The 24,128-nt window shown below is 34.9% G+C and overlaps 1 protein-coding gene across 1 annotated transcript; it reads right to left on the bottom strand.

The window, feature by feature from the left end:
* Positions 1–928: 928 nt before the first annotated feature.
* Positions 929–22,213, bottom strand: LOC121734422 (neuroendocrine convertase 1-like). The gene is made up of 15 exons (XM_042125033.1): positions 22,133–22,213; positions 15,649–15,747; positions 15,221–15,415; positions 13,835–13,981; positions 13,278–13,376; positions 13,064–13,181; positions 10,336–10,454; positions 9,996–10,075; positions 9,431–9,560; positions 7,714–7,814; positions 5,756–5,848; positions 5,132–5,251; positions 2,028–2,179; positions 1,382–1,515; positions 929–1,150 (listed from the first exon to the last, which is right to left on the bottom strand). Exons 1-15 carry the CDS (start codon positions 22,211–22,213, stop codon positions 929–931), a joined length of 1,890 nt encoding a protein of 629 aa, XP_041980967.1.
* Positions 22,214–24,128: the final 1,915 nt, after the last annotated feature.

Genomic DNA, 24,128 nt, shown 5'->3' with positions numbered 1-24,128 from the left:
AATATTGTAATGTAATATTGTTTTTATTATTTTCTTTATGTATTTTAGATTGTCTTTTAATATTGTGTTGTGTGATTTTCAAAATAAACATATTCTTATCTTATCTTATCTTAAACTGTTTAAGTATTCAAGTACATAATCATAATTAAGAATGCACCAGCTGACCCTAACTTGTCCTGTCCTTTTTCGCCTGGCATATGAAAGACGGGCGTGAGTGTGAAGAGAGAAGGACGATGTTTGTTTTTTTTGGGTAGCCTCAGTAGCCTTCTTAATTAATTATTATGTTTAACAACTCTTGATAACAACAATAATTATTACAATAACATTGTAAATAAAGAAACACGCCCATTGGTTAGTCATGACTTTTGCTTCCGTCCAATAGTTAATTGTTATAACCTCTTCGACTTGTCTGTGCTCCTAGTACAGGTTTTTGATACAAAACGTCTAGCGGTCGTGAGCGAATCTCTAGCGCGCCGCGCCGGCCGCGGTATGCCCAACTGCGGCAAGTAGTTTTGATGATAAAAAATTACAACCGCAAGCTTCGATCACTAATATTAAGCGCAAGCGTAAGATTACTTTATTTTTTTTAATAATATTTAATGCATTTTAATAGTAAATGTAAAAAAAATGTGTAAAATTTAGAAACACAGACTTTTTTTTTTGTCTAAATGGTCTAATTAATAATAATAACAGTTACTACAGTAATAAGAAAAATATTGTACACATACAACAATATACATTCATAATAAATAAGATAACGTGTGTTCAGGAAGTGATATTAGTTTGATAATAATAAACAAGTTTTCATGGTCATTGTTTTTTTTTTTATGGACGTCGCTTCTCAAATTGGCAAGCTGTTATTAGGGTAACAGATCTTCAAGGAGTTCTTTTTGCAAATATGTACCAAAAAATAATTATTTTGTTACGTTTAATTTATATCAATGATATCTCTTACTTCCTCATATTGGTCGATCGAATATATATTTTTATCTTGCTTTATTAATATGTCGTTATAATCAGTGTCATAGTTAAAATGTTTGTATTCATAATTGTAGCTCCTGCTTTCAGATTTCATGTGTTGCGGCATTTTGGCTGTACCATGAACGATAAGTGTGAATTTCCGGAGAACACCAGAATTTATCTCGTTTGTCTGAAAAGCAATACGTAGTAAATTAAAGAAGAAGAAGAGTTCAAAACTATATTAAAACAAATAATAACTCTGTTCTCCTTAAAGTCTGTGCTAAAACAGAAAACAACAGAAACGACCAAGCTTCGAAGTTCTTTGGACTATAATTATATTACCTAGAACATAATACCAACTGACTTAAAATTACTAATACAGTAAAAGTAGAGTAAGTATCATAATAACTGGAATATTTACCCTATCCTGCACATAGATGGTCCAAATTCCAGATGGATCTTCTCCCCAAGTGGCTACAGAAGTGAGAGGCCAGTTCACGAAGCCTTTAGTGGACATATCCTTTGGTCTTTGACTTAGTAGTTGGACTTCTGTACCTAAAAGCGAGGCCTAAATGTAACAGAATGCAGAAGAACAATATCTATTTTGGTATATTATAATAATAATATGCTTTCCAATCTTAAAAGAATGGAGACAAGAATCAAGATAGAGGTAGGCAAAGTAATGATTCACTTGAACAATGATACTGTATGAAAACTCAAAGAATATCATTGCACTTGAACTTGAAGTTTAACAAAAATATTAATTTACACCGAACTGTATCGCTATCGCGTGTCGGGTAAACTTATAGGAAAAACTTATGTTGCAATGAGTTTTTCATATAAAATATCATTGCTCAGAAGGACTTATAGTTTGTAGAATATAGAATAGAATAGTTATTTGCTAAAATAAGGTAGGTAAAGTAAAATAAGGTATTATGATTATGAATTAGTAGGAAAAAGTTAACTTTTAGTGGCAGTTGTAGGAAAAAAATATGTTGTATTTGTATAGTGTAGTTCACTAAGGTCGAGTGTAGAAAGTGTAGACAAAAGGTGTAGGAAAATCTTACCTTGAGGTGACCGAAGGTACACTTCCAAAGCCCCTCGTCTCGTGTACTCAATGTTGACTACCAGCTCGAGATGCTCCATGTACTTCACCGGACAATCCTGAAGGTTAATTCGTATCTTTATTTCATCTTGTGACGTGAACTCTTCGTTTGGTCTGTAAAGAAAAAAAAGTATTTTTTTTAATGCAAATTGACGATCAAATTCCTCAGAGTTTATGCGAGCTGAGTCACTCGTCTCGGTGACATCTCCAAGCGCGACTCAATTGCGACCGAATCGGCCATTCGAGCGGCCGCGCGAAGTTTCCGCTTCTCACTTAGTACTAGGGCTACATAATTATGAAGTAGTAATTTAATTCGTGCCCGAGAGTCGAAACTCCCGAGAGATTCGACGCGTCGTCGTAGAGCCTGCAATCGCCTGTCGTTCGAATTTTATGCCTTTCCCACATTTACGTGGCGAGTGGCGACTGCTTTTATTAAAAATACATATAAAAACAAATAAATAATAAAATATTATTTGGTCATACAAAATTAGACCTTAGGAAGAAAGTAATTTGGTATAAAAAGATTGAGAAAGTAGCCAGCCACTCAATTATTTTAACAATCAAAGTTGGCATTCGAAGACCGTTACTAAAACGCGGCGCGTTGGCTAAATTCTCGCAACACTCGATCGACGAGACGTTTCGTTTTATACTAGGATATCATAATTGTATTGGAAATGGTTTCTTATGAATAACGCGGTTCTTTATTTGCGCGACCCGAATGCCGCGCCCATGCTCACAACATGCTCAATGCTCGTCAGTCGTCGATCGTGATTCGTGTATTTTGAAATCATATGGACCATCTTAATGGGAATGGCACGGTTTGGTCGGGTTCTAGAGACTGGTTGCTCTCCTGGATTATTCTGGTTTTGGACTGGTCTACAGGCTGTTCTGACATGAATTCGGTTCATTGTGACTAGAACAGGTAATGATGAAATCATTTAAGAGGTAACTTAGATAACAGAAAAAATGATTAAGTACTCGAAATTACAAAGAACACTGAGCCTCATACCGCAGAAATACTCAAAAAATGTATTTTTATTTTTTTGGTAAAAATAGCCTGCACTAACAATAGATTAGGATTAATTATTAATAATTTGACTATTAGCAACAAAAATGTAGAAGATTTTTTCTCATTAGAATAAAATTTTCAGTTTTATAAAACGAAGTTAAGATTTGTTGGTATACACGACTTTTCTCTGGGCATTGAAAAATCAATGATTTTTTCTTAGAGACAAGAAGACCCAGAAAAGTTTTTTTATGTTTTATACTTCGATCACTAATATTTTTTATCATAAAATAAGCTATCTTTTAACTATTTGTTGTCTTCAAAAATTCCTGATATTTCAGAAAATACAAATACCCTTAAAGCAACGAACGCGAACACGGAACGATCTTTTCATCAAACGAAACGGATACGCGATGGTGATAACTCGCACTCGACACTCGTTCGACTGCTCGATCAACTCGGCGTTTGGATTCGTAGGCTGACACCAGGCTAACATAATAATAATGAAACTCGCTACTCACAGTCATAGTAGTAATAGTGAAGTGACGTAACAATCGTTAGACTCTCGATTGACTCAACGTTTCGCTTCGTATCCTGCTCCTAGGGCACCATAAAGGCATTGGAAATCAAAGTATTCTACAAAAGTAGTTCTTTCAAATGACATTGAAACATGCATGTGAACAAAAATGTTAACTCTAACAAATGAATGCTGCTTTTCATTATTATTGTTCTTAATAATTAATATTTTAAATAGCCCGGTAAGTGCGTTAGTATGTCGCAACGTCAAATTGGTAGCATAAAGCATTAAATGCGCTTGTGTTAAGCTTAACGTAAATAAAATTAAATCAAGAAATTTAAAAAAAACCCCGCCAAACAACTTTAAAAAGTAATGAAATAATATTTACTGCCTTTAAGTTCAAATAATTCCTAACTTGTGTAAAGTAATATTTTAGTCCATAATTGTTGTCACGGTGTGTCGGGGGTCCGCCAAGTAAACTACAACCTACAACTGCCAAGTCGCTGATTACCTCCATTCGGTTCGCTGTGAACTGATCCTTAAACTATAATGTTATGTGAAATCTCAAATCAAACATCTACATTAGCGGTCCCCCGACACACCGTGACAACTGACAATTATGAACTAAAATATTACTTTACACAAGTTAGTAATTATTTGAACTTAAAGGCAGTAAATATTATTTCATTACTTTTTAAAGTTGTTTGGCGGGGGTTATTTTAAATTTCTTGATTTAATTCTATTTCATACTTTTTAAACTTGTGTTGGTTATAGTGCAGATTGCAGAATAACTGCTATCAACGTATTTACCATCTATCAATGTCCTTTTCGATGAGGCCGTCAATATGAGCCCTAACATGAAACCTCCACTGGGTTCATACGAAGCTCGGTTCCTATAGAATCCAGGTGATGCTGCAGCAGCAGCATGTAAATATTTACTGTCTATCTACTTCTTACTGGTTGTCGCAATTAAAATGAGCCCAAACACGAAACCTCTGCTCTAAGTTGGCGAGGAGTTGGATATCCTATTGATTACCAGGTGATACTGCAGCACCTGGTCAACTTTCCATTAATATGTGTATACGTATATTGCATATTCACAAATGTCACGAACTAGAATGAAACATAAAACTTATCAAATGAATACAAGTTGCTAACGGCCTTTAATGAACCAGATAAACCCTGATTGTCCAGCACTGAGCAGGCTGATGATGATGAACTTTAGCTAAGAACACTCTCGATCATGTCAGCTTTCAAACAAAAACAACTAGATCAAAAGCGGTCCATCCGTTTGGATGCTACGATGCTACGGACAGATACACACACAGACAAACAGACAGACAGACAGACAGACACGTCAAACTTATAACACCCCTCTTTTTTGTCGGGGGTTAAAAAAAGATCAAAACGAATTGGAACGAACTACGAACTCCGACCACGCGCACGACTTCTTCCGAATTCCGATCGTGCCGCGGCACTCCCGACACTCGATCGACGTGACGACATTTTGGATCGAATACAAATACCAAGGCAGCATACTCACGTAGAAGTTGCCGTACATGTTGTTTTAGCGGGAACCGTTGTCCAATTGAGAGCGGCCTCTACGAGAGCGCCAGCGTTCAAAAGGCCAAATCCGAAACGTAGATCGTAATGTAAACCAACTCTGCAAAAAAAATGAGGATACGTGTTATAAAATATGATCTTTTAACAACACAATTTAATTTAATATATAAGAACAATATAATTTAATAAGAATTGCGCAATTTTCTATCGTTTACCAACATTTACTGTTTGCTTGCAATTAAAACTATATAGTGTTAAGTATAAGTGTATAGTATTAGTATAATATTATGTATTTTGCGTATTTATGTAAGTACTAAGTAAATATTTTTATTAGTATAATTTTATCTATATTTAATTTAGATTAAGTTAGTATTAGTTAGTATAGGTTTATGATTGTTTGATTTCTTTTTTGTCTCTTTGTGTACATGCCCCCTCTATTACAATACATCCACAAAATTATAACTTATAAGGTTTGCTGGAAGAGATCTCTTTTAAGAGATAAGTACGCCGATGCATTATTACAAACGTTTAAATGTGTCTTTGTAACCTTGTGCATGAAGAATAAATAAAACTTGATTATAATATTACAATTTACATTACATACCCATTAACTGGCCAATCGTTGTCAGAAGCCAATGGGGCGTACTCTGAAGTCCAAACAATGAGGTGCTGAACATCCCTCCAAGTCAAGTTCGGGCTGTATGTAATGAAAAGTTAAAAAAAGACAGTAACAAGTGTACTAGAGTAACCATACACGGTTATTAGTTATTACAGTTTACTTTTAACGGGCAAAAAACATAAGCAATCCAGCCTACGTCAAGACGTCTTCCGGTTGTGTCATCTGGCAACACAGGAACGCTAGCAACACCTGCCCCCCTACCTACCATGAGCTCTTATAGCAGTATTACTTTAATATTACTTTCAGATTTGGTACAAACAAAAACCATACTTATGCTTATATAAATAGAGATCATGTTTGCTTATACGAAATCCAAAAGTAATATTATAAAGTAATTAATACGTGAGCCAAAAACTTTGTATCCCTTTTGACGAAAAATGGGGAAACGTAGGTGAATGAAATTTTGGACAGTTATAGTTTATATGGTGAAGGAGTGCATCGCCCTAATATTATTTTGAAATTATGCTTTTATCGTACATTTTTTTAACAAATAAAACATTACACACACTAGAAAAATGACAGATTTTATTATTATTAGAATATTTTTAACCCCCGACAAAAAAGAGGGGTGTTATAAATTTGACGTGTCTGTCTGTCTGTCTGTTTGTCTGTGTGTGTATCTGTCCGTGGCATCGTAGCATCCAAACGGGTGGACTGATTTTGATCCAGTTTTTTTTGTTTGAAAGCTGACATGATCGAGAGTGTTCTTAGCTATAATTCATCATCATCAACCTGCTCAGTGCTGGACAATTAGGGTTCATCTGGTTCATGAAAGGCTGTTAGCAACTTGTAGTCGTTTGATGGGTTTTATATTTCATTCTAGTTCGTGACATTTGTGAATATACAATATACGTATACGCATAATAATGGAAAGTTAAACCTGGTGCTGCAGCATCACCTGGTAATCAATAGGATATCCAATTCCTCGCCAACTTAGAGCAGAGGTTTCGTGTTTGGGCTCATTTTAATTGCGTCAACCAGTAAGAAGTAGATAAAGTATAAACAGTAAATATTCACATGCTGCTGCTGCAGCATCACCTGGATTCTATAGGAACCGAGCTTCGTATGAACTCAAAGTGGAGGTTTCATGTTTGGGCTCATATTAACGGCCTCATCGAAAAGGACATTGATAGATGGTAATCATGAGAATATGATTCTGTTGATAGGAATTATTCTGCACTATAACCAACACAAGTTTAAAAAGTATGAAATAAAATTAAATTAAGAAATTAAAAAAAACCCGCGCCAAAACAACTTTAAAAAGTAATGAAATAATATTTACTGCCTTTAAGTTCAAATAATTCCTAACTTGTGTAAAGTAATATTTTAGTCCATAATTGTTGTCAAGGTGTGTCGGGGGACCGCTAATGTAGATGTTTGATTTCACATAACAAGTTTAAGGATCAATTCACAGCAATCTGAATCGAGATAGGTAACCAGCGACTTGGCGGTTGTAGGTTGTAGTTTACTTGGCGGACCCCCGACACACCTTGACAACAATTATGGACTAAAATATTACTTTACACAAGTTAGGAATTATTTGAACTTAAAGGCAGTAAATATTATTTCATTACTTTTTAAAGTTGTTTTGGCGGGGTTTTTTTTAAATTTCTTTATTTAATATTATTAGGATCTCATGTTATTTCCTCGCAAATGCTTGCAATTAGGTTTACAGTGGTAGTTGGTATGCCAGATCAGTCTGTAGCTGCTATACATAATACTACTATTATAAATGCGAAAGTGTGTCTATCTATCTGTCCGACTGTCTGTCTGTCTATCTGGCTGAATGTTGGTATGGAGATATTGTTGAGTACCCAGAAAGGATATAGGATACTTTTTATCCCGGAAAAATCATCTAGTTATTCCAGTGGTTTAATAATTACTTGGCCTCTAGAGTTAGTGCTATGATGCCGGCAGCCAGCGGCGCCGCAGCAGACGTCCCCGAGTGCCCCAGCGTGCACTGGTCGTTAATGTCTGTTGTCGCCTGAAACAGTTAATACAACATGTAGCAGAAATGACAAGAAAGAGCACTGACTCGTGTCGACACCGCGCGCTATAAACTACAGTCCACGCGGATGAAGTCGCGGGCAACAGCTAGTTATGAATAAAAACAATAATAATAAAGTAGGTATGATTAGTTATGTTACAATAATGAAGTAAAAAATAAAACGCCATCTGTTTTCATATATTAGAATTAAAATGTTGATTGCATTGATATATTTTCTGGATGGAATACAGGCCAACACGGTACACTCGAACTCCTTTATTTAGCGCCTTCTGTTGTCAACTCTTCATTTTATATGTTCTTTATTTTATGGGTGTGTTTGTAACTGTGATGTGCGCAATAAAGTATATTCATTCATTCATTCATTCATAATGCATGCATTTCTAATATATTATATTAGAAATGCAGTATGAGTTCTATAAGATAAGATAGATTGATTATTATTATACCAAGTGATAATATTATTAAACATAATATTCTAACGTATTAAAAACTATAAACAAAAACATAATAACTAATTATAAGTATGATTAAATCTATGTTACAATGAAGTAAAAAATAAAACGCCATCTGTTGAATCGTATTAGAACTAAAATGTTCATTGCATCGATATATTTCTGGATTTTTTATAATATTATACATAAAATATATTTAAGATTTTTGAAATATTATTTTAATACACATCCAAGACCCAGGAACATTGAAAACTTTTTGTTCCGCCTGCGGGACTCGAACCCAGGACCCCCGGGATGAGCGCTGGCCACGCGCAATGCGAATTAATTTTCATCGATATTTTCATGGAAATAAGATATTTTCCCACATCAAAATGTAGCCTATGTCCTTTCTCAGACTCTAGAATAACTGTGTACAAAATTTCATTGCAATCGGTTCAGTAGTTTTGGCGTAAAAGCGAGACAGACAGACAGACAGAGATACTTTCGCATTTATAATATTAGTATGGATTAGTATGGATTATAAATGCAGTAGGAGTTCTATAAGATAAGATTGATTGATTATTATTATACCAAGTGATAATATTATTAAACATATTATTATATAAAACTCAGAAAGTACTGGATGGATTTAAGTACTTCAAAATTTGCACTGATATTACTTAGAGGTCGGGTCAACACATAGGCTATTTATTATAACGATATCACTTTTTTTTTTTTTTTTTAGGGTGGGGGGAGGGGCTCAAGTTTCAATACTTTTAGTTTATCACATATCGCTAAAACGGTGCGTTGTAGAGAAAAAATGGCCCATACATAATGAAAGCTCATAAAATTTCCTACAAATTTGTCTTCTACACTTTGTAATTTGTATCTATCTTTGATTAATATGCGGGGAGATTTGGCACCGGTCATTTCTTGGTTGCCCCCCCCCCACACCCTCCTGAAAACAAAACGGTGTCGTGGCGTTATACTTACTTCTCCTTTTTTAAGAACAAAGTTAAAAACTAAACTAAGCATACGGTTTTCGAGTGGATTTCAAACCTTTCGAACATAAGGACGAAGACTAAACAGAAAAAAAGCATTGATTAGTCATGTGACCTGTCTTAATATTCTTCGTTTGGTAATTCTCCAAACGATACTCACAATCAACTGATCATTAGCTCCAGAGGAATACGCAGTAGCGAGGGTGGACGGACAGACCTCTCCGTACCAGGGAAACTTGCCTTGCTTAGAAGTACTGCCGATACCAATAGTATAAATACTGGAAGAGTATCTGAAAATTAAATATTAATATCGTTTTGAGATGAACCTAGACCTTTGCATTAACTGTAGCAGTCGTTACAATCATTAACATTGCATTTTTTTAATTAATTCCAATCCGAATCGGCTAAATTATGATCTTTTACAATAATTATGTACATACTTCTTACTCAAGTGAATATACTTAATATCATGTCATTGTGCTCAATTTTTTTTTGTTATTAGTCTTTTAACTTAAAACATACAGGCTACATCAATAAAATAAATGATAATATCTTTATTTTTTTTAAATAATACTTAATATTAAGTATGAATAATGTTAACGCTACGAAACAACAAAAAGTCTGCTACGCCCAATCAGATCTTTTAATATTCTCTCTAACGAGTTATGATCGCCTAGTAACAAGAGGCGTGAATTGCTACGCTTTTAAAAGAAAAAGTGGTGTACCCGTCGCAGTTGCAATTGTCGTGGTTACCACCGCCGTTACCGTTCGCCCACACGTAAATAACTCCTTTGCCGCCGCGGCCCTGAAATATACATCCCTCTCACTCATTGCATGTGACATAAAATAGATAGCATGATACAAAATGCGGTAAGTAAACATATCATTTTTTTGTGAACAAGCCGTGTTTTCCATAATTCTAATTTCTACTGTTTCTCAACAATAATACATCTATCTCAGGAAAACAGCTACGCATAATACAAAAATAGATAACATTTTAATACAAACTACAAAGCGGATAGCAATATTATTACTTTTTTTTTACAAGCTCCTAACCATACTAACCTCCTCAACGCCTCGTCTTAAAACTTCATTTGCTAGTCGTCCTGGACCTTCCACAGTTGCTCCGTCGTCTTTAGGACCCCAGGAACTACTGTAGATATCCACTTTATCCAAGGCGTATCCTTGAAACACAATAACATGGGCCTTTTTCACCACTTCCTGATAAGTGACGAATAGGCTATCCACCAATTAACTTGACAGATCAAGTATGGAGAATCTGTCAAAAAAGTTGTGAATAGTATATTCGGCACTTTAAAAGGAGGTGGTGAAAATTGAAACAAGCCCATAAACTGTTAAAAATATTAGAATGATAGAAAAAATCGGTCAAGTGCGAGTCGGACGAAGTGGTGCGCGTGAAGGGTTCCGTACCATTATAGAGCAACATTTTTTAATTTATTTTAATATTATTATTAAAATTAAAATTACACAATAATATATTACTTATATTGTGTAATTTAAATTTTAATAATAATTTTATTTATTGTATTTTTATATATATATATATATATATATATATATATATATATATATATATATATATATATATATATATATATATATATATATATATATATATATATATATATATATATATATATATATATATATATATATATATATATATATTGATAATTTTTACTATGAAAATATTGACGAATTAGTATTGACAAGCGTTTAATGATCAAGATGACAAAACAATATTTTCTCGTGTTGTAGAAAGACTATCAGACGAAGCTCAATATTTTGTTGGTGTTCGTTGGGGAGCTTGATGCGTACCAATTTTTATGATGAACATATAACCTCCTCCTTTTTGGAAGTCGGTTAAAAAACATAGTACACACTACAACATGAATCATGTTCTCCTAGTAACACGAGGAATGTAAAAACCTGTTGCAAATTGAGAAGCCAGATTCCGAATTTTATGATACCGGACACTGACTGACAACACAGAGTGTCGACCAGTGTCGACAGTCGACACCGACAGAGTAGACACCGACATGGACACTCTGTGTTTTGTTTTTTTTTTCATTGGTGATGTTACGTTATATTTTATACAAAATACTAGGAATGCATAATATTAAATATGTCTACAGAGGTCAGAGTATCTACATTATAAAATAATCGAATTACACAACAGCTATACACAATCTGTAAAAATTTCAGAAGTCTAGCTATAGCGGTTCTTGAGATACAGCCTGCAGACATATAGACAAACAGAGAGACGGACAGACAACGAAGTCATAGTAAACCCTAACTAAGACTTCTGAAATTTTTACAGGCTGTTTATATCTGTTGCCGCTATAACAACAAATACTAAAAATAAAATAAAGTATATTATTTCAGGGGGGCTCCCATACAAGAAACGTGATTTTTTTGGCCTTTTTTGCTCGTAATCAATAATAGTAACAGTTAGGCAATTGAAATTTTCACAAAATCCTTAATTATATTAATTGTACTTTAATAATTAAAAATAAAATTAAAATAAAGTAAATGTTAATGGGGGGCTCCCATACAAAAAACTCAATTTTTTGTCTACTTTTGCTAAGATAAAAAAAAGATATAAACAATGAAATTTTTTTAAATCTCTGTTAAAAATATTACTTATTAAATATTGTATAGAGAATTTAAGAAAATATATTACTTAGACATTATTATTTTTTTAAATATATTTTTCTTGGGTCGAAAGTAACCAAATTTGGGATTTTTTGAACTTTTAAAAATTCATATCTTTAAAAATATGTATTAACTTTATCGTGAAAAGTCATATAGGACTTTTTTTATTGGTATTTCAATAAAGAATATAAAAAAAAATTGTCCGGTTGAAAAATTACAATTCCTTGCAATTATTGTTTAAACAATGTTTGTTTAAACAATAATTTGCACCGGGTTGCGCCATAGCAACATGCTTTTATATCATCAGGAGGGCAATTTGAAGAGGATCGTATAAAAAAATTGAGGTGGAATAGTTTTCGGTACTCATGCGCCGACTCGTGCTAGTCTTAATAGGTTTCTGGCGAAACATTAGTAATTATATCACTATTGTTATTTTGGAACATTTTATCGGAATCACTGTTACCGTTAATGTGCTTAAGTAGACCAGTTAGACTGCAGATTAACAAGGTATTCTGCAGATTATCTGGGTGAGTCAGTTAAAGTGCAAAAGGTTTATTCTATAATCATTATTCTTATTAAATAGGAAGTTGATTCCTATGCAATTGGCAGACCAACGTTATTTGGTCGAATATGTCAATTCAATGTTAATTGTGATCTGTCAGCTGGGTTTGACGTATCGCAACCAAACTACTTAGGTCCCCGATTTGCATAGGAATCAACCTCTCTGATAGTACTTACTATTCTCATTTATACTTTTATGATTTGCGCGTAAACTATTCAATCGATTTTGATGAATTTTGGTACTTATCTACTTTGAGTCTCGGGAAAGGACAAGGGATACTTTTTGTCCCGAAAAAATTTACGGTTACTAACACAACTTTTATGATATTTGCGTGTAAACTATTCATCGATGTACGGGAACAACTATTTAAACTAAAGTCCACGCTGACGAAGTCGCGCGGGCTTACAGTAGTGCCGCTTAAAATTGAGCTTAGCCGCGAGTCGCGACGATAAAATTGGCGGCGATATCGTTTGAGTTGGCGTCATTTGTGCTCAACATTGCGATCACTTCTACTAGGATCACAGAAATCAAGAGGGCTTAACTCTAAAAGCATACCTAACGCTTCGGCTTCGTCGCGGCCCGACATTTGTGGATGGAGCAGCCGGACTCCTCCCACCTTGGCGCCCCAAGCCACGCCCACTCCGCATTTTTTATTGTTGGCAGTCATCGCTACCTGCGCAGTTGCTTGGTTAATATTTGCAGGTCTATGACCATTCACTTCGATTAAAACGTTTATGTTAAAATATGTTTATAAATATTTGATACTTACTTCACCAGCACATCTTGTCCCGTGGGTGTTATTTTCCTTATCATTTTCTGGATATGGATCAGGATCCCTGTCAATGCTATCCCAACTGATTTCTGGATCCTACAACCAAAGTAAAATTATCTCGCATTGTGACGTTTCGAGGCTTGTCAAGCGTCAAAAAACTCATATTTGCGTCACAGTCGTTGTTGGGGCCGCGATATTACTAGGAACTCAGAACTGATAAAAAGTAGTTCATTGTAAAAAGCGATAAAACGATACAAGCGATGGACAATGGTCAGCCAACTGAATAACAAAAAATGTGAATGTTTTTTTTCAATTTGTTTTGTATTTTTTTTTCATAATACGTGATAATACATACTTATAAATTATAATAGCGTACGATGAATGATCCTAAGCGTATCAAATATCACATAGTTGCCACATTCACAACGACGACGTGACGTTATTTAGTGAGAGCTTGCGCCTGATGAAATTCGCACGACGATCTGTGCACAATCTCGGAGCGATACCTGCCTAGACATCTTGCAGATCGCGCGTACCAGGGAAACACGACTTACGTAGTTGTTGTGAAGATCGGTATGGTTGTGTTCGATTCCATCGTCGAGTATGGAAACGCGAACTCCTTTTCCGGTGATTCCCTTCGCGTATACCGGCAGAACGTTCAAATCCAACCGGGGTAGGTTAGGATTACTGTGATTATCGTGCTAGAACGAAAAAAACCTTTTACAATAATTTAAATCCTTTCATTCAATTTGGTAAATTTAATTTAGCACCCATTTGTATTCAGAATCACCACAAAAATAAACGTACAAAAATTTTTGTTTCTTTCAAAAAATCATTTAAAATTTAATGAGTATTCATATATATACAGTGTGTAACAAAAACAAGTGATAATACTTTAGGGCATGTACGTGTTACTTGTAGAGAGTTCACTGTAAAAGTAGCAGCGCTGAAAGACGAAAAAAATTTTTCACTTTTGTATGGGGAAACTCGTGACGCTCGGGCCCTTGCCCATACAAAAGTGAAAAAATTTTTTCGTCTTTCAGCGCTGCTACTTTAACAGTGAACTCTCTACAAGGAACACGTACACACCCTAAAGTATTATCACTTATTTTTGTTACACCCTGTATAATATATATATTTTGTAAAATTTTAATGTCTTCGTCCGTATATTTATATTTTCAACTAGCTGTTGCCCGCGACTTCGTCCGCGTCGGCAAAATGTGATAAGTAACGAAGATTATAAAAAAGAGAAATGCGCTCGCTCGGCTCCCTAGCCGAGCGAGCGCATTTCTCTTTTTTATAATCTTCGTTACTTATCACATCTCCCTCTGTGTTGTGCACAGAGGGAGCCGAGCGAGCGCAGCGAGCGTGCTGCGGCAGCACCCGGCGACCGCCGTCAAATAAAAGGGGGGCTCGGGGCCAAAACAAAAACAAACCAGTTGGCTAAGCGTCGTCTAGCTGTAGTGTTAAACGTTGTAGTCAACAAGTCGGCTAAACGACGTATAGCCGTGTGATTGAATGGCGTTGTTCAGTCAAAGGGCTAGCTGTTTGATTGAACGACTATTTAAACCAGTCGGCTGCGACATATTATGTATCGTAAGTACATTCATATGCATGTAGTAAGAAACGGTTCTTTCAATATTACAAGCAGACACTTCAATTTTATTTATATGTATAGATTAGCTCGGTAACTCTTGTAACTCTCCTTTAAGGCTAAGCTAAGGAGTAAGGTAAGTAAGTATAGATGAATTATTTATCGTCAACAGAATTATTGGGATTAATTAGCTTTAAGGGAGAGTTTAAAATTCAAAATAGTGACGTATTTGTGTTCAAGCAAATAGGTGTAAGTTGTAACGATGTACCGTATTGAAATTATATTGACATTAGAATTATTATTATGTAGACGTAACAAACCAAAAAAAAAAAACAAAAAAACCTACCAAATACCATTGATACCGCCAAAACTCGTCATTGAAACGTTGGTTTTGCCGAATCAATCGCACATCCTCTGGTGTTTCTAAGCTCCTGATACTTTCTTCTATTCTTTTAACCCTTTCTAACTTTTTGTCAGGGTCATCGACCCAGTCATCCCGCTTCACTCGCTGTTTGGTATACAATCTTTCTGACCATTTTATCTGAAAACAATAGAATTTAAGTTTTTGTTTAATATTTTTAATGATTGGTGCTTTGGCTCAAAGTTTTCTGGATAGCAATCGTGTTTTATCCATATTCATAATTGTTTGTAGGGTACCGTATTTTTAGATCACAAACACTTTAGTTTTTTGCCTTGGCGCCTGTGAAACCGGTACCGTTTGCCAGGGAAACATTTGACTGAGAGCACATGAATCCAGGGATGTGTTGAACTCACCCTAGTGTCCTTTATATTGAAGGGGAGTCTGCCACCCGACCGTAGAGTCCTCCTCCCCTCGGGTAAACGAAACGTGTACACATCCTCAAACCCGAGAACCTGCAATTAACATTTTTTTAATGTATTAGCAATCTGCAAACCGTGGGAGATTATACGTGGGAGAGCCATGCTTCGGCACGAATGGGTCGGCTCGACCGGAGAAATACCACGTTCTCACAGAAAACCGGCGTGAAACAGCGCTGGCGCTGTGTTTCGCCGAGTAAGTGAGTTTACCGGAGGCCCAGTCCCCTACCCTATTCCCTTCCCTACCCTCCCCTATTCCCTTCCCTTCCCTTACCTACCCTCCCTATTACCCTATTCCCTCCTAAAAGGCCGGCAACGCACCTGCAGCTCTTCTGATGCTGCGAGTGTCCATGGGCGACAAAAGTTGCTTTCCATCAGGTGACCAGTTTGCTCGTTTGCCCCCTTATTTTCATTAAAAAAAAACCGAAGTCAAGTCTGCCCTCTGGGTCAGGACTCAGGAGTCAGGAGTCAGGGCCCTGTGATATTGAGAGATCATCTTATTAAGTACTAGCTGTTGCCCGCGACTTCGTCCGCGTGGACTTCAGTTTATAGCGCGCGATGTCAAAATTGGTGTCAAAAGCTTTTATAAAAAAACCCCAAGACAGCTGTGCAGTGTGCACATAATATTTCATTTTTTATTAAAATTAAACTTTATATATTATGCCAAATTTTAAAGCTTATTTAGCCCCTCAATTACACAACTTTACCCATAAACTATTTATCATTGATAGGTTTAAGGTGACGTCACTGTATATAATATAAAGTACTGACCTATTAAATAACGTAATAAAGAAATAACAATCGAAAAAAATCGAGACCCAAATGCAAGATGATACCACCTCTTATAGAAAGATGTTGGGCAAGCGTTAGCGCGATGTAAGAGACGCACGGCGCCATCTAGTATGAATTTTTGGAACTAACTTAATTTGAACAAAATTTCGTATTTTCACCCCCTTACAACCCTTTTTTCCAGTAAAAAAGTAGCCTATGTCCTTTCTCAGGCTTTAGACTATCTGTATACAAAATTTCATTACAATCGGTTCGGTAGTTTTGGCGTGAAAGCGAGACAGACAGACAGACAGACAGACAGACAGAGATACTTTCGCATTTATAATATTAGTATAGAAGTATAGATCTCTTATTCAATATATTTTTGCAGAATTTAAACAGTTTTATAACTTAGATAGCGTTTGTAGAGCTAACCAATTAATTCTATGAATAACTTTAGCATTTTCATTTTTTTTACTGGTAAAATAAGTGTTCATCTACGTGTTCATGTTTTTTTTTTATGAAAGAAGGGGGCAAACGAGCAAACGGGTCACCTGATGGAAAGCAACTTCCGTCGCCCATGGACACTCGCAGCATCAGAAGAGCTGCAGGTGCGTTGCCGGCCTTTTAAGAGGGAATAGGGTAATATGGGAGGGTAGGGATGGGAAGGGAAGGGAATAGGGGAGGATAGGGAAGGGAATTGGGCCTCCGGTAAACTCACTCACTCGGCGAAACACAGCGCAAGCGCTGTTTCACGCCGGTTTTCTGTGAGAACGTGGTATTTCTCCGGTCGAGCCGGCCCATTCGTGCCGAAGCATGGCTCTCCCACGTAGAAATTTTCTTCAAATTTAAGCTTGCTATGACGATGGTAGAACTACTACCTAACTTACTCTCTAGTTCATTAATTCAACTGAATTTTTCTCAAGTTGAATTATAAATAGGTGCAGACTGCAGCTACTCATTCACATACCCAAATATAATGTAATACAGTGTTCCTACATGTCAGTTGTCACACGTTTGATGTTATCATTGTTTAAAAAAAAATACCAATTCTTCAACAACAGCTGTTTCTTGGGTTACATGAACTAATAAGGAGAGAACGAATAAGGAAAGTAACAGGGAAGAGGGAAGTGGGAACTAGGCCGCCAAAACCACCTACGCCACGTTCATCGGTCCCTAGTACTTGACGTAGAGAACAATGGAGCCATTGTTGTCGTAGGCGGCACCCCTAGCACTTTTTTGAAGGGGGAACCAAACAACAAAATAAACAACAATGCCAGAATTATTTTATCTGGGAGCACGGCAGTGCTCCAGCCAAGCTTTTTAGCAAACTTTTAGCATACTTTTCTCGAAGCGGTTCGCGGCTTTTTCACACCCCCTTTATCTTCGGTGGTAACAAAGCTAGGGATTTTGAAATTTGGTGACTAGGAGCAAGTATTAAAACTAGCTTAACCTCCAAATTACATAACATTTCGATAAATAGTTTAATAGTTACGGATGATCAAAGTTACTACATTTTGTCACTCACTGACTGACAGATCATCAAAATTCTAAGGTACTTCTAGCAGACTTAGAACCTTAAAATTTGTCAACAAGGTAGGTCGTTATCCACAATGAATGGAAAAATTATGAAACTGGCCAAGCGCGAGTCGGACTGGCGTACATAGGGTTCCGTACGGTAAATCACAGGTTTATGTACTTTTCATTACTTATTATTAAAGTTGACATACAATTAAGTATTTTCTGAAATTTTCAAAAACCTTACTTTTACCATTATGGATATAGAGCAAAAAAGGGCAAAAAAGTGTTTGTTGTATGAGACCCCCGATTAATCATTTATTTTATTTTAGTTATTTTATTTTATTTATTTTATTTATTTACTTCTTCAAATCTTACATCTAATTACAATTTTATATTATGATATGCCTAAAAACTCTTGTCGAGTTTGTCTAGACATAACGTTCTCAACTACTTATAACTATAAGTAAACTAATAACAGATGAGTGTAAATTATTGCATAGTTGTAAGTTGTAACCATTCGAGTTAATTTGCATCGAGCGGGCAGATGGGACTTCATAACTGATAAAAACCATTCATGTTCGCTGCGCCGCTTGGTGCGTAAATACCTATGACTATAATGAGTAAACAAGTTACAAATTACAACACTATACAGGATGTTTTGATAATACACCATTTAATGATTAAGTTTAATTACAAATAATATTAAAGTGTTTAATTAAGTACAAATATTATTAAATTGTCCTTCAAGTTTATCAAAGTAATATGGTTTTAATACATGTTTAATATTTCTTTTAGTAATTTTCTTCTTAGTATATTCAGGTAAATTGTTAATTAAGTGTGGTATTATATAAAGAGAGGTTCTTTTGCCATATTCATTATTAAATTTCGGTGTACATAGTTTTTTTAATGCTATACTTCCTGTAAATTTATGGTGACTTTTTAATGATTGAATATCATTACGAAAATATTGTTCAGTAAGCAGTGCATACTCAACTTTAGTATGTATGGGAAGGACACCACAATATCTAAACAGACCTAGAGGATTGTCCGAGTACTGATTTTTAATTTTAGGGGATACAATTAACTTCAAAATCCTGTATTGAATGTTATAAATGTGATCTAAGTATGATTTATAGGTGCGTCCGTAACTACTTAAACCATAAGCTATTAAACTTTCTACCAGTGTTTTATAAATAAGTAATAGTATATTTCGCGGTACAGAATGCTGTATTATATAAAATTTTGATAATATAATTCTTAGTTTATCACAAACTTTATTTATGTGGTTTTCCCAATTAAATTTATGGTCAATAACTAGTCCTAAGTAGGTGTGTTCTGTGACTTGATTTATTTTGACACAGTCCCTAGTGCAGTGTGAGTTTGGTGTATGGAGACATTCATGGCAGTGTGCTATAACCTCAATATTTTCTTCATTTTTATGTCTAGGTCTTACGTGAATTAGTTTCGTTTTAGTAGGATTTAGTACTAGGCCTGAATCGTGTGACCATTTACATATCGCGGTGAAATCTGTTTGAATTTTACTTTTCGCTAACGATATGTCTTTGTCCGTCGCAACAAGACATGTATCGTCAGCAAATTGATATAGTTTGCAGTGTTTGACCACATTTTTTAGATCATTAACATAAGCTAGGTAGTGCTTAGGTCCTATTACTGAACCCTGAGCAGTTCCATCCTCAACTGGAATGATGTCACTAAATATATTATCAATCATGACTTGATAGCTTCTATCATCAAGGTAGTCTTTACACCACTCTAAGATTTTACCTCTTAATCCACTACTTTCTAATCTTTTAATCAGCAAATCGTGACGCAAAGTATCGAACGCTTTACTATAGTCGATAAAAATTAATATTACATGTTGTCTATCATTTAAATTATAGTTAATTTCATCGGTAAAGTGAGATAGCAACATTGTTGTACTTTTGTTTGGTTGAAATCCGAACTGTTCAGTGCATAAAATGTTATTTTTAGTATAGAAGTTTTGGATTTTTTCGCAAATGAACTTTTCAACTATCTTGTTTAATACGGGTAAGATGGTAATTGGCCTGTATTGAGCATAATCTTGCGTACTTCCACCTTTGTGTATGGGGCGGATAATCCCAGTTTTTAATGCGTTCGGATAACGTCCTGTACTAATAATCGTGTTTATAAATCTTTTAATTGTATCCACTATTCGATCAGATAGCGTTATGATATCCATGGCACGTATATTATCAATCCCTGGTGATTTATAGGGATTCATTTTTCTAATTACATTGTATACATCCCTATTTGTTGCTTTTGGGAAATACATTGATCTATCAACCATCGTTGTGTATGCATCTTCATCAAGAAGTTTTTGTGTACAGTTCGGTATTAGTGCTTTAACATTTGATTGAAACTGGTAAGCAAAATTGTTAACTAAAGTTTTCGTATCGTTTACGCTGCTAAATGCCTTAAATATAAATTTATCTATAGAATTAATAGTTTTACCTGTTATATTATTAATTATTTGCCATAACTTTTTTCCATTATTTTTATATTTAATTATTTCAGATTTTATAAAGTAATTTTTAGCATTATTAATTATTTTATTAGTTTTATTTCTTAATTTATTATATTTTAATCTTAATTCTATGTTTCCTATATCTTTTAACCATTTCGCATATAATTGATCCCTTTTTTTAATAAGTGTTTTAATATTTTTATTTACCCACTTATTATTATTTCGATTGGAATTAGAAACTTTCTGTGTGTACTTAGATTGAGAGTAGGCATCGTTAAAATTTTTACGGATAAAATTATATATTTCATTAGGGCAATGCATGCTTTTTGTGCAATTCCAATTAACTTTATTTAAGAAATCAAATAATTTTTTGTTGTCTATGCGAGTGATATATGATGGATCACCCTGTATGAGTCCGCCACTTATTATTGTCGCTACAGTAATTCTATGATCTGCCAGTACGCTGCCGAGCGCGGCCGTGTAAACATCTTTCATGGGAGATCTTATAAAGATATGATCAATGCAACTTTTAGTGGTATATCCATTGATATTTTCTATCCTAGTGTAATCAGTAATCCCGCATGAAAGACCAAGCCCGCTCATCATGTTTAAGTATGATTTTTTAATAGGATTTTCTATCTTAGTGTTGATGTTTATATCCCCTAGCAGAATCAAATCTGTGCTATGCTTACGTAAAATATTTTCTATTTCTTTAAGGAACTGATATTTATCGCAGTTTGGTGGTCTGTATACAGCACATAGTGTAATGGAGTAGGACGTGTGTGTGATTGTGCCCATAAGACATTCACAGTGCGCTGTTGTGTTTTTATGGCGAGTAAACTTATATTTATTTTTAACATAGATAATAATTCCCCCGCCTCGCCTTCCTACCCTAAGTTCTGAGTACATTGTATAGCCATGAATATTATACATAGACTTAATATTTTCAGTTATATTTACTTCAGTTAGAAATTTAGAATCAATACATCAATAGATGGATTAGAAATTATTAGCTGCTCAATCTGAGAATAGTTTTTAATGAGTGACCTGATATTTACATGTATAATATTAATATTAATTTGATTTTTTGGCAAATATTTTTTGAAATTACTATAATCAAGACAGTTGTGCAATTCTATTATATTATTTTCTTGAATACTATCCATAAATATTTATGATAATTAAAAGTATGGTTATAGTAATTACTAAGTTTACAAGTACTTAATTTAAGGTTGATAAAATGTTGTCTATGTCACTTCTGGATCTTATTTTATACACCCGTGATTTTTCATTCTTTCTCACAAATATTTTGCCTTCTTTAACCCAAATAAACTTGAAAGCTGCATTGAGGTCCTGTTTAGCTTGCCATAGAAGATTTTTCAGATATGGTGTTAGTGCTTCTCTTAAATATATCTTCCCATTAGCCGACGTATCATTGATATTAGGAAGAAGGTCCTTAAGGCATATTGGTGATTTTTTTGCCGTCGAGATAAGATTTTGACAAGGATAATCCTGTTTGACTTTTACTTGGATAAGGCCCGGTCCAGACTTACGGGTAGGGAGGCGCCTAGTAGACACTATATCTGTACTCGATGCACCAAGCTTAGTAAGCAGGCATTCTACAACCTTGGGGGGGTTTATTTCCTTTGAGTCAGGAATACCTTGGATCTCAATACAGTTACTGAGTTGTTGCTGCTCCAACTCCATGTTACGTTGCTCCAGGTAATCAGTTCTAAGGACTAATGACTTATTTAGGTTTTCTAGGTGAATAACCTTTTTCTCCATGTCCTTAATTTTATTAGTAAGGGCATCGAGTGTGACCGAGAAGTCATCCACTTTCTCACTACAGTAATTTATTGATGTTGCAATGGATCTAATTTCTTGAGTAACAATGCACCTCACTTCCTTCCTTATATCCTGGAGTAATTGCTTCATGTCTGTACCATCTTCAGTGTCTTTTGCTTCATCCTCTTCCTCGCGATCGGCCAGTGTAACGAAAGACTTTCTACGCGACGAATTTATATTACACTCTCGGCAGGTCCATTCCAGGCTCTCGGTGGCTTTGAGTGCCGTAAGCTGTTTAGCACTCAGTCCGGTACAAATTGAGGTAGCATGTACTATCTTCTGACAGTAGCTACATTCTAAAATTGTGGATTTTTTATTTAAAGTTTTATCACAACTGTAACATTTTGACATTTTTTATGGATTGAGGGTAGAAAAATAATTAATGACGTACGTATGAACTCAACGACGTATAGCTGAGAACTGATTGACTATTAGATTTTATAGCGACAACAAAAGTACATAATTTGTAAAAAATTAAAATATCTAGCTATGGCGGTTCTCGAGATCTAGCCTCGTGCGTGACACACGGACGGACGACAGACTGACAGCGAAGTCTAGACTCATTAGGAATAGGCTCCCGTTTTCATCCTTTGGGCAAGGAAACAAGTATAATATAACTTTATTAAAAAAATATATATATTTTTATGTTTGTGGCTTTGCAAGAACATTAAAAATGAGTTTCGACTTCATAATAATTATTTTACGTACAAAAGGAAAAATAGTGCTAACAAAGTTAACAATGAAACTATGATAATTACATTCGATTAAAATATAAATGAAATCAGAACTGCTAATTACGATGTACACTCCATACTCGCTCGATAGATGGTGATGATGTGTTTGCGGAGTATAATTATTATGGTTTAAATTAAAAAATCCGGGATAGGTCGTAATACTCAATGGAAAGTAACATCGGTGCACGAATAACCTCCTGAAAGTTCAAAAGTTATATCTATCTAGGCTATCGTCATAGAATTTGTACTTTGTAGAAGTAGGTACCTGCCTGTTATTATCAATTAATTTTACGACCTAGAATATATACCTAGAGATAGAGAATGAGTGCTAAGCTAAGTACAGAAAAGTTTTAACGTGACCTGAAAAGAAAAGAAACGTTAAAAAAAGAAATGAAATCCCACCAAAACATTAAATGTAAAAATGAGCCAAGCAAAATATTGCATAGCCATGCACTATACCTATCGTAAAAAGTTTTCAGATCGCATTCAAGCCAAGCCTTCAACTTATTTAACCTTAAACACTTTACGCTTGCCGTTTGTGTAACTATGAACTACCCCAAATATGAAGTTTTATATTTGTCTTTCTTGTGCTCATTGCCGAGCCATTATAATAATTATAAAATAAAGAAAACTATTGATAAATTCACTGAATGTTGATTAAAATTACAAAATAAGTTGAAGGCTTGGCTTGAATGTGATCTGAAAACTTTTCAAAGGTCAAAGATTAGCGAATTTTGTTAATAAAATAAAGAAATCACGGTGAAAAATAAGTGTTCCCAAAATTACAGCTCGATAGCATTTTTATTTTTTTTGTTATGCGCCTTCAAAGTTAGATAATCAAGTCGATTTTTTTTTCAATTAAATTTCTTAATATTTGTATACCAATCAATAACTTATGCAATTAAAAGCAACTTTTGTTATAAAACCACTTTCATAAACGTAATATTTGATATACCTATCGAACAAAGCCGATTGTCACCCGATGCGTACAAACTACGAAAGAGTGACGTCAGTCTTTCGTAGCACTTTGTATGGAGCGTTTC

The sequence above is a fragment of the Aricia agestis genome, chromosome 15, assembly GCF_905147365.1.
Source record: "Aricia agestis chromosome 15, ilAriAges1.1, whole genome shotgun sequence".
Classification (NCBI taxonomy): domain Eukaryota; kingdom Metazoa; phylum Arthropoda; class Insecta; order Lepidoptera; family Lycaenidae; genus Aricia; species Aricia agestis.
The sequence above is the reverse complement of the archived record's forward strand: the minus strand, read 5'-3'. Positions and strand labels throughout refer to the sequence as shown.

What these genes read in the sequence shown, in the direction of transcription:
- LOC121734422 (XM_042125033.1), bottom strand. Translation starts at nt 22,213, where the DNA reads ATGGAGTTGGAGCAGCAACAACTCAGTAACTGTATTGAGATCCAAGGT. An exon ending in GGCGGTATCAATGGTATTTG is followed by an intron (nt 13,982 to 15,220) that starts GTAGGTTTTTTT and finishes TTTTCGTTCTAG; the next exon opens with CACGATAATCACAGTAATCC. An exon ending in GCACTAACTCTAGAGGCCAA is followed by an intron (nt 5,849 to 7,713) that starts GTAATTATTAAA and finishes CATTACATACAG; the next exon opens with CCCGAACTTGACTTGGAGGG.